The sequence below is a fragment of the Gasterosteus aculeatus genome, chromosome X (genome assembly GCF_964276395.1).
Source record: "Gasterosteus aculeatus chromosome X, fGasAcu3.hap1.1, whole genome shotgun sequence".
Lineage (NCBI taxonomy): Eukaryota > Metazoa > Chordata > Actinopteri > Perciformes > Gasterosteidae > Gasterosteus > Gasterosteus aculeatus.
In genome coordinates this window covers 20,057,660-20,069,713 of record NC_135698.1, presented here as the reverse complement: position 1 = coordinate 20,069,713, position 12,054 = coordinate 20,057,660, and the positions used below count along the sequence as shown (strand labels likewise).

At 46.3% G+C, this 12,054-nt stretch overlaps 1 protein-coding gene across 2 annotated transcripts in view; it reads right to left on the bottom strand.

Moving 5' to 3' along the window:
- The window catches only part of cntn1a (contactin 1a), a 48,866-nt gene that overhangs the window by 10,500 nt on the left and 26,312 nt on the right, over positions 1 to 12,054 (bottom strand). For both annotated transcript variants that reach the window (XM_040162792.2, XM_040162793.2), the window contains exons 2-13: positions 11,855 to 11,989; positions 11,258 to 11,296; positions 5,745 to 5,871; positions 4,883 to 5,061; positions 4,550 to 4,645; positions 3,645 to 3,851; positions 2,767 to 2,866; positions 2,108 to 2,289; positions 1,821 to 1,945; positions 1,323 to 1,440; positions 1,053 to 1,200; positions 442 to 569 (exon numbers count right to left, since the gene is read on the bottom strand). In XM_040162792.2, coding sequence (XP_040018726.2) covers positions 442 to 569; positions 1,053 to 1,200; positions 1,323 to 1,440; positions 1,821 to 1,945; positions 2,108 to 2,289; positions 2,767 to 2,866; positions 3,645 to 3,851; positions 4,550 to 4,645; positions 4,883 to 5,061; positions 5,745 to 5,871; positions 11,258 to 11,296; positions 11,855 to 11,909 — 1,504 coding nt within the window. In that variant the 5' untranslated portion in view covers positions 11,910 to 11,989. The remainder of the gene's footprint in view (positions 1 to 441; positions 570 to 1,052; positions 1,201 to 1,322; positions 1,441 to 1,820; positions 1,946 to 2,107; positions 2,290 to 2,766; positions 2,867 to 3,644; positions 3,852 to 4,549; positions 4,646 to 4,882; positions 5,062 to 5,744; positions 5,872 to 11,257; positions 11,297 to 11,854; positions 11,990 to 12,054) is intronic.

Here is a 12,054-nt window from a genome sequence, read left to right as displayed (position 1 = left end):
TACATGAGCTAAACTGAAGAAAAAAAAAAAAAACAAGAGTTTGACAGCAGAGATTGTATGTGTGAAGAAAATAAATCACACATTGTCACTATTCACTATTCAATTAAACCACCTCAACAGGTTTATGACTCAAGTCTTCTCCTCATTCCTCATTGAACAGTGCGTCCCATCACATCGGATCTAAAGCCATCCCGTGTGGCCTCCTGTCCTTGGGTATTGACTAGATATCCACGAGCAGCGTGCATACCGCTCAGAGGGGGTAATAATTCATCAGCAGACATGTGGAGGCCGTGGCTGTTCAGTAGTGGGACAGAGACTGGCAGAAATGACTGACGGCGAAGGCCGACATCGGGCCAAAGCAACCCGAGCCGTCCTGGATTACAAAAAAAAGAGGGATGAAGGGAGTCATCAGTCGAGCATTGTTCAGCAGCTGGAACTTGCCTGTGACCAGCAGAGAGCCGGTGCTGTTGGCCTTTCCCCGGTCGTTCTCGGCGAAGCAGGTGTACCTGCCTTCATCTGCGCGCGTCAGGTTGAGGATCTCCAGGCTCCCGTCCTCCCAGATGGACAACCTGAGGAGGAAGCAGAAACACTTCTAGAAAGAGCTCTGCAATATGAAATATTCAGCACGCTACGAAGGTCAAAAGTCCGGCGCATGTTATTACATAGATGTGTGGGAGATGAAAAAAGATCAAAGTACTCCGAATGTCCGCCGGTTACCTAATGGAATGTATGTTTTTGATATGAAAGAAAAGTACAGAATCAGTCAAAGGTTTGGACACACTTTCTGTATGTGAACTAGAAACTATTCGTCGAGACGTAGCATTGAATTCTGATTTCCATGCATGACGACTAGCATCGTGCCAGGTGCCTGTGGCTTCTCCCCCCCACTGCAGCTACCATGAAGCTGCACAGCCCTTTGGATGGCGCTCCTGCATGCGAGTCCCCACTGTAGATGGGGGTGTACAGGGGTGTCTCCCAGTCAGAGAAAGTCTATGTCCGTACTACGTTAACGGATGAGAAGACATAAAAGAAGCTGGCCATTGACTGCTCACCGGGTGGAGTTGTGGAGCAGCTCGGTGTCTTTGCTCCAGGAGAAGGACGGCTTCGGAGCAGCTTTGGGTCGACACTCGATCACCACGCGGCCGTTTTTCGGGGCCAGGACCCTCTTCACGGGGTTGTGTTCAAACGTGGGAGCACAGGCTGGGGAGGGACGGTTTGGTTTAGTCATCTCAAATTTAGCAGGATATGCATTGACTGTAAAAAATAAATGAATAAATTGTCTAGTGTGCACGAAATGGGACCGCAGTCAAAGCGTGACTCACCATAAACACGCAGCTCCGCATTGGCATATAGGAGTCCGTGGTGGCTCTCTGCGATGCACTGATACATCCCCGAATCGTCAAACGTCAAGCTGCTGAACCTCATCTCTTTCCGGTGGGACTGCAGAAGAGTGTGGCGTTTAAAAAAAGGTCGTGTCAAAAATCAATCATTGTTGACATCCACGGAGGTACAGACGATTGGTTTGTGTGACCGGGGGAGGGTTTCACGAATGCATCACGGCGTATCCAGTCGCACACACCAAACAGCCTCCCCCCTCTCTGCTGCCGTTAATTGTTAGTCTCATGGGTGTTTTCGCGGGCCTGATGACAGGTGTTTCTACGGAGGGTTACACAACCCACGCTGGCGCGCACTCAACACCAACAGGTACACTCTGCCGACACGATGCCAGCCTCCTGTCACTGCTGTGCTGCAGTAACAACCCTGGGATGCACACAGAGGCAAAATCGAATGAAGGCATGCATATTCAGTTGGGATTTTACCGGTTGTCCATTTTTCAGCCAGCGGATGCGTGGTTGGGGTTTGCCGCTGGCTGTGCAGGACATAGTGTAATCTCTGCCCAGGTCCTTCTCTGTGCTGCTGATGCGCTCCACCCACTTGGGAAAAGCTGCAGACGAGCAAAATCAGATTTACAATCATACGTCATGTGATACTTGAGGCACAACAGGTGATCTAAAGCCAAAAAACTGAACAAAGGGCTGGTGGATTCACCCCACACAACCGCGGGCCACGCGTGTAAAGAGCAGAAGGCTGCACGGCGACTCCTCACCTTCTACGGACACGCGTGCAGCGTGGTAGTCCTTCCCTTTGGAGTTCACCGCCTCACACTGATAGCGGCCCGCGTCTTCAAACTGAACGTTATACAGGTGCAGATTCGCACCCGCCATCCGCACCTCGTGGTTGGATGGAAGTTTCCCTTCCAACTTCTTCCAGCGGATCTCGGGTACGGGACTGGGAAGAGAGAGAGAAAAGGAATACTCAACGGCAGGAAGCTTCAACTTGTATCGCTTCATCCGAGTAGTCCTTTAGCTGGAAAATGCTTCATGAATGATTTAGCTGCAGGAAGAGGCAGTGAATTAAAGGCAATCTAGCTACAGTAAACAACGTTTGACTGTGCATTAAGGGTGAACTAAATGGGTTGTGAGATTGATACATCACACTTATAATAACACAGATTGTATTGTTGTTTTGATTGTCAATATGTATTAATATGCTGCGTCATTTAAGGCCAAAATAATAACAGAGTAACCTTTCCGTATTTTACTATCGACTGACAAACACCAAAAAATCAGAATCTTTATCCAGATTCTCCTTTGAGATCCGTTCAATAACTGTTGGATCTTAAGAGAAGACTCACTGGCGGATATCGTGTGTGTATTCATGAAACCTTCCAGTGCACACGTGCACGTATTGATCTCTCACACTTACTTCCCCAGAGCGAAGCATTCCAAGGTGAGATTCTGCCCGACCAGAGCCGTGGTATCTGGGAACTTAACTTTGAGGTCGGCAGGGTATTTTCTGATGGGACCTAAAGGGAATAAGAAAAAGACAGAATCATGACTTGGGTGATGAAACCACTTCGAGCTGCTAAGCCCCGAAACAAAGAGAGGTCCCAAATGTTTTTGCGATGATTCTTTTACTATTGTTTGATTCGAGGCATCTGTCATTACTTTAGTGGGTCAAATTACACAAAAAGATATTTCTTTGTAAATGTTCTTTACTCAGATGTCCTGCTGAGGCACACATAAGTACATGTGCTTTTGGGTTAGCAACACAATGGCATATTCTTTTACAATAATTGGGTTGTGGCAGTTCATCAGCCTGTATTCCTGTTACATTATAACTGGGTCGGCCTCTTGCAGCCTCGGTCAAAGGAGTTTTTTTAGAACTTGTTCGCTTGACTTCATCTCGAGATTGTCAGGATCAATATTTTGTGTGTGGATCAAGCTGTGCCTTTGATTTCTCAACATCTCCGTCTCTCTTACATCAGCCGGTGAGAACGAAGACTCAGTGGGGTTCACATGGAGTATCAGCAGTGAGGCAGAAGTAGAATACTATCGCTCTGTGTAAACGGAAGGACAAACTAGTAACAGTACGAATCACCTGACTGGACCTTTGGGTACCGTGTTATCATGCTGAGATATCCAGGTTTAAATCATGTGGCATCCAGGTACGTTAAGCTTTCTGAAAGCCGATTGGCTTGTTTGGATGTTTGGTGCACTGGAGTCGATTTCTCTGCTCTCGTCCTGAACCTCTTTGGTAGAACGAAACATCTCATCCTGTGTTTAGGGAGAAAAGGTACTAACGTTCAGCCAGAGGAACGAGGGGGATGTAGTTGGAGAAAACGCTCTTGGAGATGGATTGGCTGGAGGCGATGCAGGAGTAGTTGCCGCTGTCGGAGGAGTCCACCTTGGAGATGTAGAGGTTCCCCGTTATCTGGGAGACAAAACGCCTCTTGTCCAGTGGGATGAAGGTGGGGAATTCATTGAGGATCCATCGGAATGACAGCTCATCTGCACAGAAAGAGAAGCGGCACCCGTCAATCAAGACCGTGGACGCGCGGCGAAAGCTTTGGAGAGAACCTCTGGGACTCGATGAGAAACTGGTTTACTTTGAATAATGTGAAAACGTGCAAATAAAAATAGCACAAGGGGGATTTATTATTCAAGCGTCCATTGACCTTTCAGATTAAATCGTATAATTCTCTTAGCTGAGAGGCATAAAAGAGGAATACTGTGAGCGCATTGGCTTGTTGATGCTGTGGAGAGAGTGTTAACAATGCTTTCGGACGGCTGTGTTTGTCACATTTGCATAAGCATGAATATGGAAAATGTGTGTTCAGCTTTTTGGGCTGATGGCTATGGCCAAATTAACGGCAATGCTATTCAAAAGCTTTGTAAATTTGAAGGAGGCAAATAGGAGAAGAGAAAATATACAACAACCAACAACATTTCTGCTTTAAACAGACATGAGACTGATGAAAACTGTCGCTTTTGCCAGCAAACCGAGGTTAAAACTCATGGCGACTGTGACAGAGGTCAGTGACGTCCTTATCGTTGTACCCTTTACTTTAAGGAGGGCAATTCAATCCAGGAAAGACGCTACCTGCTGTACCAACGTCCATCCACCCACTTCAATCAATCCGATGCTGCGGCCGCATGATGATGGAGGACGGACACAGACCTGTGAGGACGCTTCAGCAGAGCTGTACCTGGGTAATGTGGTGGGGGAGCGCAGAGCAGCACCGCCCCCTGTCCCTCCTTGACGTACACCGACTCCCTCTCCTCCGACGAGAAGAGGTCGAGGTCTGAGGGAGGCCGAGACAGAGATCAATTGTGAGGCATTTTCTGATTCAAGAGCTGTCGAGTACTCGTACTGGAGCAGCTTCTAGAAAAGCAACACTAAAAGATGCATTCAATAATTGCACTGTCCACACCAATGATTTGTCCCAGCTGCCCTTGCAATTTCGCAGTGTTTAATAAGCGTGAAAGTTCTCTCTTGGATACGTGTAGTACTGCACTGCGCATCACCGCGAGTTACTTACATCCGAACTGGACGGAAGCCTCTCGGCTGGCCACCGTGCCGTAGATGTTGGTAGCCAGACAGAAGTACTGTCCTACGTGTTTGGTTTTGATGGGGCTGCTGATGACCAAGTTGCCCCCTACTAAATCGTAGTGGCTGCTTTGTGTATTCAAGTCGATTTCCACGTTGTCCAGCATCCACCTGCAAGGAAAACAAATCGGAGGACGTGAGCTTAAGTATGCTGCAGGAGAATATAACTACATGTGGCCCCTAAAAGGAGGTTACAGTTGCTATAAAGATTCAAAAAAGCTATTCTATATCAATTACAAATGGCATGTTTTGAAAGTCTGTACAGTAGATGGACCCATTTGAACAGTGGTGGTCAAAGCTCCTCCCCCTTTGACATCTAATTCTGGGCTCTCTGGCAGTGAAACCAATTTGGAGGACGCCAAGCAATATCATTTGCATTTACATTTACATCTAAATTGAAATGGATCATGCGAAATGTTGAGTTGCAAAATGAGGTTGAGACATGCTGTCAGCGCCGTCAGTGCAGCTGCTGCAGAAACATCCTGTTTGTTATTCCTCTTTTTCTGGCTTATCATATTTTTCCATTTGAAAAAAACAAAAAACAACTAAGCTGTGTCAGTTGTTAAACAATGACAATCATTTGCGGAGAACGTATTACACAATCCTCCCATGCTGGATAGTCACGGAAACATAATAAACCTCTGAGGTGCATCATGGCTGAGATCAACATCTGTGTGACCTTCCATTAACGGGCAGATCCCAGAACAGCTTGAGCGATGACGAGCGATGGGAGACACACACACACAGCGTGCAGGGGCATTAATGACACTGTGTTCATGGCGGACACATCTTACTTGTATGTGGCAGGTGGATTGGCCCGGGCCCGGCAGCTCATGGTGATTTTCGCCTCGGGCGACTCCTCGGGGTAGATTGTATCCACCGGCTGCTCCTCAAACACTGGCCCGTAACCTGTGGCTTCGTCTGCCGACAAACAAACAAACGCGAGCGGCTCAAATAAGCTGCTGCTTCACACGTGCAAACAGGGAGCATCAAAAGGTGTTTGAGCATCTGTCTGGCACTTCGGGGAGACAGAAAAATCACAACAGCACGCTAATAATGACAGAGCTGTGCTCCCTCAGGTGCCGGACCACAGGGGAACCTTCGTCGGTTGCCAGTCACTGTCATCATATCATGAGCTAATACAAATCCTAGTCCTGGAAATGCTATCGTGACCCTTTCACACTGCACCTGTCATCCTCGCGGTCGCACAAGCAAATTCAAGGGAGGAGGGCGTCCTCGATGAAAACGACCTTTTTCTGGCTTTTACACCTTCCGACACACGCGTGCAATTAGCCCCAATTACTCATTAGAACAGACACGACGAGCAGAAGCATGAAGAAGTCGCAAACACAAAGCCAAGCTATGAATAATCAATGAGCCGAAATGTTCCCAAACGCTGATTATTCACTCGGATCAGGAGTGTATGGAGCTGACTGCAGGAGTGAGACCGTGAAGGGTGTGTGACTCTCTAAGGCGGCACAGCTGACACCTCAATGCCCTTTCAGACGGTAATATCCTGCTTCTATTCCATCTCTTGAAACCAGGATCCGCCCCCCCCCTCCTACTGATCACAGACACGGGAGGATATCTGAAGAATAGCAAGACAATAAAGCCCCAACCACATGCATTCCAGCAGACAACCCAAATGTGTGACTGCTCGACATGGAGCTCCCGGTAATCTAATATTATGCAGTTCAGCGTCAGTGGACCAGATGAATGTGCGTCTGCCTCGGCTGTGGGGGAGCAAAAGGATTAAAAAAATGCAATAATCTCAGCCGGTATGAAGACCGACTTGTAACCAGACTGGCAAGTTAGCAGCGGCGCTCTCGCTCCAGAGCGGCCAACCAGGAGGCAGCAATTAAGACGTTATAGGAGGCCGGATCAACCGCCACTCACACACACACACACACACACACACACACACTCCGGCAGCCAACGCTGTGTGAATGCCTGACATTAATGCAAATCCCAAGGACTCGGAATTATTACAGGCGGAGAGAGACTTAAACATTGTGTTAATAGAGCATTCTGTGGCTGTTGGAAGGCAAATGAAGTGGGGAAAAAACGTTCCCGAAACAAGAGAGAAGAAGGAACCAGAGTGAGGGGAATATACTACAGAAGTGACCCTATTCTAGTGCTGCACGCAGATTGCTCTGCAGGAGTGTCAGCTAAATGCTTTGCGTGTAAATATGAAATATGAATGTGGGATGGAGGATGGGAGCCACAAAGGCTCCGCGGCGCTGCTGAAATAGCAGTCGGAGGGCGAGTCGGCGAGATGAGCACTGGTGGGGCTCCCATGCTTTTTCTGGAATGTGGGTTGTGACAGATGGTGTAGGGGAGTGTTGGAGCCGACCGCATAAGGCCCCACTGCCTGGAGACACACGCGGGACTCCTTTTGCTTTCTATCCGTCCCTGACTCCCTGTGTCCTCATTCCATCTCTGCAACCTATATCCGACCGTCACGCTCGGCTCCTCTTTCTTTACCTTTCCTGGACCTTATACATCTACTTCCATTCTAAGGCTCTCAACATGGCTCCAGGACGGGCAACGCCAGTCGCAGGAACGATTATTGGATGTGCAGCCACGAAGCCCTTCATATACATTTATGGACCACACGGGAATGGATGGTGCTGACGTTTGTGATGATCCTAGAGTCTAGTGCAACCGGGATGACGGTGTCTTCTCAACTGCTGAGTTTGATTTTATCAATACTTTAACAAATGTACATGATGCTAAAGGAATGAACCCGTATGACTGCTGAATAGGACACATATCCATGTTCCCTAAAGGTGAACTTTAAGAGTGGTTACTATTCCAATTAGCACAAGGACACATTTTACTTTGGACCAACCCTGGTTCACTTTCCAAATGACAACATTTACATCAGCCTTAATCCTACTTTATGTTTAGAGCTAATTAGAAGATGATAAGAGGCTGAAATTGTATTGCATTGCCATTCTGGGCTCAACGCACCGCTGTGCAGCCTCAGAAAGTCCCCAGCATGAACACACAGTCTTGTTTTTCTCAAATCCTCGCTCTCCCTTCCTCCCTCAGTGGGCAGTATATTCTCTAACAAGCTCATCCTAAACACGGCTCTCCAACTCGCCAAAGCTACATCGCTATTATTTATCTCCATCTCTGTTCTCGTCTTCTCCGCGTGAAACCCTATTTGTTGTGGATGCCTTGAGTTGCCCTGTTTAATAAGCAACATGTTGTGTATGTGCATAGACACACGCACACACACACACACACACACACACAATGTAAGACAGACGAAACTCTCAGGAAAAAGCACATCTGTAAAAGGGGGGACGACAGACAGACACACACCCTCAGACACTGTGTCTTCCTCACACATTTCATTGTGAAACACAGAATCCTATTCGACCGAAGAGCAAAGTTTGAATTTGGGACAAAAGCTGTCGTTCTTCGGTTCCTAATGAGACATCAATTGATCAGGTGGAGACATGACAAAGACAACATAAAAATAAAACAACAATCTGTCCTCTTAAATGATTCACATTTAAATAGTCAGATCATTCATTTCTGAATTTAACGTCACACACAGCTGTGGGTTCCGGGTCCGTCTGCAGCACGGTTTGTGTGCACGGCCCAGAGTGTCCAAGTGGGTCGGATAACATGTTTATTTTCTGGAGGCACCCAAAAGCACCGTGTAGCAATAATTACCCACAAGCCCTTGCGGGGTGGCGGCCGACTAAATTGTCCCGTGGGCGGAAATCTACTCTTTAGATATCGTGTTAAATAAATGATTGTTGAGTTTCACTGCCAGCAGAACTTTTAGTGCAGTGATGACAGCGCCTGTCAGTGTGGAGCCAGCTGTTCGATCACTGCTGTCAAAACTAATTATTCCCAAAAACTGAGCAGAGGTATGAAAACGGTATATGTGAGTTTGGATAATAACAGGTTTTATAGAATCACATAAAAACAATTCCACCTGCTTCTCAGATGTTCGGCAGATGTTTAGCATATTCAACCACTAAAACTTTTAACTGTGGCATTAGAATTCTAATCATGCAAGTTTCCCAACAAGTATTCACACACTCTACAATCTAATAATAATTTAATTAAGATAATGTATTCATAATAAGAATTAATTTCATTAGAATTGGAGATGTTGAATGAACTTCAGGGAAGGCCCTCAAACCAAAACGCGAGAAGATATTCAAGAGATGTCTAATAACATTTTCATACTTTCTGATGCTGGTTTAATAGTCGCCTTCACAGCAGAATGATCTGCATTAACGTTGCTATGGACTGAAGGACGAGCCGTCCACTTGCAAGGAAAAGGAATTCTTCATCTTCTCACAGCTGGAGGGCCACCTACGCAACCATGTGACCTTCCAGGAGAGCGCGATCCACTGCCAACGCCTACCGAGGCGCCTTCATCCTTGTCCAAGTTTAACAAAAGGTTTCGCAATTTTTTCACATTTAATAGTGCCGAGTGACCTTAAAAAGTGCAGTGCACCATTAGCAGAGCGCTAGCGGTTTCATGCCGCGGTGTTTCTGGAGAGAAAGAGTGGAGATAATGTCAACATGTCCAGGAGGTGACGCCCCGTGCGCGCACGGTAAGAGTTACATATGGCCGACGCTTTTATGGAGCAGCAAAAAAATAACCTTACTGACTTGCGCAACATTTCAGCCTGCACGCAGCATCCCAGCGTGTTCCCAAGCAACGGATCTTTTCTTCCAATTTAGCCCTCGCTGGCCGCCTGCCTCCACCGTAGCGCTTTCCCAGAGAAACGACAAGCTGCTCTATATAGTGGTCATGTCAGTAGAAACCTGCAGCATTTTGGGGAAAAGTAAAGGACTACAGCTGTTGTTGGATTTTTGGCACCTTTTGAAAATCACTCGCGCTTGTAGGATTCGATATTCCTTTTGCCAACACACTTGACGAGAAGAAATGACAGCATTTTGGGAAACGCATTTATTCACTTTCTTGCAGGGTGTTAAATGAAAAGATCGCTGAAGTCTATTTATGGACTATTTCTTGGCCGTGCATGGACTTCCTAGTCTCAGGCTGGTTGCCTGGCAACCTCAGTCTGGCCCGCTTCCCGCTCTAAAACCTCAAAATGTCACTTATACACGTCGTTGTTTGTACAGATTAAACAAACGAGACATAATATCCTAATTATTGCGCTCTGCGGCCGATTAGTTGCCTGTGGACAGAGCCAGTCCAGCTATATCCCCATTTTCTGTGTGTGTATTAAGCTAATCTGCTGTAGCTTCATCCGACAGCATAAAAGAGAGGCAGAGCAGCAGGCATTAAGTACGCAAACTGAAAAGTACGCAAATTAGTCTAGTTCCCAAAATGTTACTATCCCTATAAACAGCAACGATGGATAATCAATCCATAAAATGGAATAAACGTATACAAACACGCATCAGAGCGCCATCCATCATACCAACGTCGTTCAGTCTCTGAGCTCTAATGAACCGTCTAATGTCTAATGTCTACGACTCGAACCGTCGTCTTTAAGGATTTATGTGGATCTGCGAGAAGGAGGAACCCAGAAATAGCTCCGGCTGAAAGAAACGTGACCTCGGGACGGGTTTTCATTAATCCTGTCCCACCGTGGGCCACGAGAAAGGGAGCAGTCTGTCACTGCCTGTCCCTTAACGCACCCAGACAGGCACATGTTATTGTGGTTTTCGCACCTCGGGGGGCTGCAGTGGCCACGAGACGGCCAGAGCTGCAACTGATGCCTGTTAGCAACCGACATACTTTGTTTCTTGGGTTTTCCTAGTATTTCAGTCAATGAGTCAAACAAGAGCTGAATGGCGTGTTTGGCGTAATATCGTCATAAAACAGCTGGTCATTTTTTGAAGAGTACGCCGAGCGATGGCGTTTGTCTTTCTACTCTATTTACAAATGAAAGCAGCACCTGTCCTGGAATGAGAGAGACATTTGTCCTCGCATGAAACTCACAACCACCTGACCAACAGTCCTTCATAAGTCCTTTCTGTACTAGGAATACAACTACATGTCAGCTGTTTTGACTGTATAATGCATTAAGCCATCCAAGTCACAGGCCTTTCTCTGCTATAACACATCGTGTGGACCCGGAACTATCCATGACTTGATGCTATAGGAATAAAATACCACAGCATGAAATGACATTTTCATTGGACTCACTGACATCAAACAGAGTTAGTGGCAGAGAAGAGTAATGCCTCCACAATGGGCGCGTGTGTGTGTCTCAACACTAGCCAAAAGCTACAGTGATCTATTTTCACCACTTAGAACTCCATGGTGACCATTACTATTTGGTATAATAATCAGTCTCACCTCCATAGAAGTCGGGTACCTCCTCATGCGTCAATGCATCTGTAAAAGTTAACAGAGGAAATCATATCAACACGTTGAACTGCTATAAATATAATAAATATATAGTATAAATATGACGACCATATTTGAAATACAGGTGTGTTTATCTCGCTTGGAGCAGGAAACATAAAAATGGATGAAAACAAATCATCATCATCGGTTATAGGAGTTTCTTCAGAGGGGTTCAGGTCACAGATTTACTTCTTGCTGCTCAGAATGTGATGAATAGCTGGAAATCTGCTTTGCAGTAAAAGACCTTTGTGCCTTTTAAAGGTCTGATTACTCTGTAAAGCTTTACTCCAAGTGTATGTTTGATTCAGTAGCTGCAATGTGGAGATATAAGAAACATTGCATTGACAAACCTTTTAACATCCAATGATTGTGAATGACGCACAAGGTTTGAAAGGCTCCCGTTGCTATTTTACACATTAAAAGGGGCTTTACGGGTTGAGTTTTAGAGATGTGTTGCTTTCATCTGACAGAAGCAACACCGTATCTCAAAATAAACATTTTGCCAATTAAGTTAACTATTCCCTTTCATCGGGACGTGGTACTGACCTGCAGGGGAGAGGGAGAGGACCAGGAGATGGAGGAGCACGGTGAGGTGCAGCATGATGTTGAAGTGAGGACCACCAGGTGGGGTAACAGTTAGAAGCTCAGCTGGTGGAACATCAGCAGGACTGCCTGGTTTTCCTTTAGGAGATAATAGACAGAAGAAATCTTTAAAAACACAGAAAAACTACCTACAAAATAAAAGG